The sequence below is a fragment of the Fibroporia radiculosa genome (genome assembly GCF_000313525.1).
Source record: "Fibroporia radiculosa TFFH 294 genomic supercontigs, scaffold7044, whole genome shotgun sequence".
Lineage (NCBI taxonomy): Eukaryota > Fungi > Basidiomycota > Agaricomycetes > Polyporales > Fibroporiaceae > Fibroporia > Fibroporia radiculosa.
In genome coordinates, this window is record NW_012133777.1 from 1 (window position 1) to 3906 (window position 3906).

A 3906-nucleotide genomic window follows, 5' to 3' on the forward strand; every position below is an offset into this window, starting at 1 on the left:
TATAGTACAGGGTCAACGACGAATAGTTAGGAAAAAGAAAGAAACCCCCCCCTTGAAAGAAACCCCCCCTTGAAGCTGTAACAGTGTTGACATTGTAGGTGTCATTTGCCCAATTGGAATCAGTTCTCACATTTCCAGGATCCTCATGGCCTGGGCCATGGTGAGTGTGTTTGGCTGTTCCTCTGTCATGTTGTCTGCTGTTGCAGTCTTTGAGATTGAGCATCAGGTAGATGCCTTTGTCATTTTTAGTACCATTTTGATTGCCTGCATCTCTGTAGGTGTCAATGGTATCACTGACCTCAGCATTGTTTCCAATGGTTTATTTGTGGCTCCCTCTGTTCTCAATTGTCTATATTTCTCCATGCCCTGAAGACCATCAGCCCAGGAGGACACCACATCAAACATCCCCTCCTTTAGGTCATTGAGCATGGGAAAAGTTTCCCGAGATGGTGGTAAGAAGCAAAGAGGAGTCCCCCTCCCTTAGTTCAATCTCTTATAGCCCCATGTATATGGCCTCTCGAACTGAATAAATGTATTTGTAAGGCATCCCAATGGGCGAAAGCCACCGGGACACTGCGTCATGCCAAAAAACTGTATTTTCGGCTTGTCCAACTGCTTGTCAAATCGCAAGACCAAACCGTAGCCAATTAGTCTCTTCATAAATACTCAGATTGGGTAGATCTTGTATTTTTTTCATGGAACGCGTAAGCCTTGTCATCCGACTAAGCTGCGTTATCGAGTTGAACTTGAGCTGATTACCGCAAACTGTTGGATTACGCACGACTGTGATCAATGCATGAGTCACCCAGCTGCCTTTATGCTCTGACTCGACGTGAGACCCTAATAGACTCGTCCTCTGTTTCGTCGACGGCTTCTGGAAAAGGAAAGGCGGAGTACGAAGCCGCAGAACGCGTTCTGATGAACGACAGCGGAGCTGAAAAGTCAAAGTGGCTGGGTACGAGCCTAGTGCGACCCGGCACCGAGGTACTCTCCGGACATACGCCGATGCAGTGCTGTGGTACATGTGAAGCACAACCTGAAATGTGAAAATCAAACGGCCGGGGAAATCTCCAGTTCGCCATTCACTAAGTTTAGACCAAGTGTGTATTATTTGCCGCCGTCGTCGAATTCGCACTTACGGTCGTGACTCGTCACCGCAGCCTTGTATGTGCCAAAATTCCAGAAATAGTAAATCCCGCCCTCGAACAGCCTACGCGTCGTGCCATGGTGCTGGGTGCGACCGAGTCAGTTACGTTCTAGTATCGTCACCGCCCTGCGGAAGGGTCTCGCTTCGAGTCATCTCTGTCATTCCGTGTGGCATGGATATAGTGTCCGGGTTTTACGCCCATAGTCGAGCCTATCAGGTGTTCCAGTCTAATCGACGATAGTGTGGAGGTCGTTGCTGCCATGATCCATCAACCCCCTAGGCGCCACGACAACGGCCTGATGGTCATATTTAACTCCAGTGTGAGCAGATATTGACTCGTAGACACAGCCGAGTCATTCAGGCACTCCCCAGCTTTCGTACATTTACATCTTCAGCACCGTATGGCGAAGTTCATCCCGGACTTACCGCAGGCTGTTCTTGCTCGGCATGAAGGCAATGACTCGCTCTTGATATTCGGACTCATTGAGAGTTTACCGGCGCAGTGAGTGTTCTGGCTGCTCGAAAAATGACACTGATGCAGAGACTTCATCTAGTCATAGCGTGGACTACCTAAACACATTCTTTTTCCCCGCATATGCGGTGACTGCGTCTGTCATCATAGCATCCCTCCATGGTCTCCTTTTACGCGTCAGGGCATCAAAATCCCAAGATATTGGTTCTGCTGGCGTTTTACGGGCTGACAACTTAGCAGAAACCAATCCATCCACAGTCGGACGCCAGGGTGGCATGGATATTTTAGCCTTCAATATTGCTCGGGCCCTCGCGTGCTTCGCTTTGCTGAGCATGTCTCTGTACTCAGTAATTGCTAGGAAGCCTGTGGAAACGTATGATATCGGCGTAAGCACGATCTGGCCTTACATTGGGCTATGTGGAACTTTTGTAAGTGTCTTATTTCATGAGCATGATATCGGGTATCAAGAATCACATAACAGATCTACACCCTTATGTTGGCCCTTGTGACTGTGCTGGCCAAACCAGCGACAACCGTAATCGCTTCTCGTCATCTCAATGCCGTGTTGCTTACCGCTTGGGTGGTGTATATGTATCGAGATGTCTGGCCCCTCGTAACGTTTACTCTGACCCCTATGGATGGTGAAGAAGGACGTTTTCTGTGGGCCAAAGTCGTCACCCTCACTTTTGGAGCTGTGATGGTCCCCTTACTCGTACCACGGCGTTATGTTCCTGTAAAATCTAAAGTAGCTATTTTCCCTCATATTCTGGAGAAATTTGATTTGAACATTTTCGATTCAGGGTGCACCAACGGAACCGAGTCCTGAACAGACTGCATCTCTACTATCCGTCATACTGTACTCTTGGTTGGATAAGACCATCGTTGACGCCTATCGACTTCCTCACCTGCCTGTTGACAAGTTCCCTCCGTTAGCTGACTCGGATCAATCCCAATATTTGTCTGCGCAGACATCTAAGGTGCGTTCGGTGATTGTATCATTAGGCAGAGTTTTGATGATTTACTATTCAGGAACTGGATCCGTTTCAAATAACGAATAAACGGAGACATATAGGCTGGGGACTGATCAAGATATTCCGTAGGCAGAGATTTTCCCTCTAAGTTTGCTACATTTTTAATCTGGTTATAGACTGGGAGATCTTTGCGATGATTTGTGCGATCACAGCGAACGTGAGTAAAGGATGCATCAAGGTCTTGTTGATGAATGCTGACAATGAACAGACATTTACACATTTTTTGAGCCCTCTAGGGATTAAGAACCTACTTCTGTACGTTATCCATTTTCAATTGCTCACTCAGAGCGAATTAACAAGTGACCATAGATTTATGGAAACCGGAGGATCAGGTGCCACTGTGCGCCCGTGGATATGGGCATTGTCATTGTTCTTGGGCCCGTTCCTGAGTGCTGCCACCTTGTCAATGTACATGCTGCCCTGGGTAAATTCATTTTGTCATCACTCGACCAATCTTAGCTCATAAATGACGCCAGACTACCGTTCTAACTCGCACCGAAGCGATTCTTACCCACCTGGTTTTTAACCATGCGCTGCGAATGCGGATGAAGGCTGAAATTTCAGATACACCGATGAACGAAGTCTCAGCGAAAGGAAAGCAAAAGCCAAACGATACGTCGTCGGCCGGGAGTGGTTCTAATAACAGGCAGAAGCAGGAGAACGCGACCGGAAGGATCAATAATCTCATCACCTCGGATCTTGGCTCTCTCGAACATGCGAAAGATCTCTTACTAATATGTAAGCGGGGTATAGAACGAGTATACCAGCTTCTTCTGAACAAGGTTGTTAGTATTGGAGGTACCTTTGCAGATTATTTTGAGTATTTACTTCCTCTATGTTGTTCTCGGATGGAGGTCAGTGCCTGTTATTTTATCGCTGTTTTCATCACTAAATTTTGTTGTGTAGTGCCTTTGCTGGGCTAGCCACTATCGCTATACTATTCCCCATCCCAGGGAAGGTTGCAAGCTATATCAAGAGTGCCCAGAAAGAGAAAATGAAACAGGTAAATCTTCACTTCTTAGCCCCTTTCTGCCTAACATATACTCCTGCTAGACGGATGCGCGAGTGCAAAATGTCACAGAGTGTATGCATTCTTAAGATCAATTGCGTCTTTTCTCTGAATTCCTGTCGCCAGCTATTACTGTGATCCGCATGATTAAGATGTTCGGATGGGAACCGAAAATGGTGGAACAGGTGACCGAGAAAAGAGAGCTTGAGCTGAAGTGGCTCAGGAGACATCGCTTGTTGAGACTTGC

General features: G+C 47.2%; 1 protein-coding gene across 1 annotated transcript; it reads left to right on the forward strand.

Moving 5' to 3' along the window:
- Positions 1-1548: 1548 nt before the first annotated feature.
- Positions 1549-3748, forward strand: FIBRA_09038 (uncharacterized protein; the record flags this gene model as incomplete). Its single annotated transcript, XM_012330637.1, has 12 exons — positions 1549-1649; positions 1702-2047; positions 2101-2364; positions 2420-2596; positions 2649-2715; positions 2767-2807; positions 2859-2905; positions 2960-3074; positions 3127-3388; positions 3441-3504; positions 3557-3653; positions 3704-3748. The coding sequence occupies 12 exons, from the start codon at positions 1549-1551 to the stop codon at positions 3746-3748; spliced, it is 1626 nt and encodes a 541-aa protein (XP_012186027.1).
- Between the last annotated feature and the right edge of the window lie 158 nt (positions 3749-3906).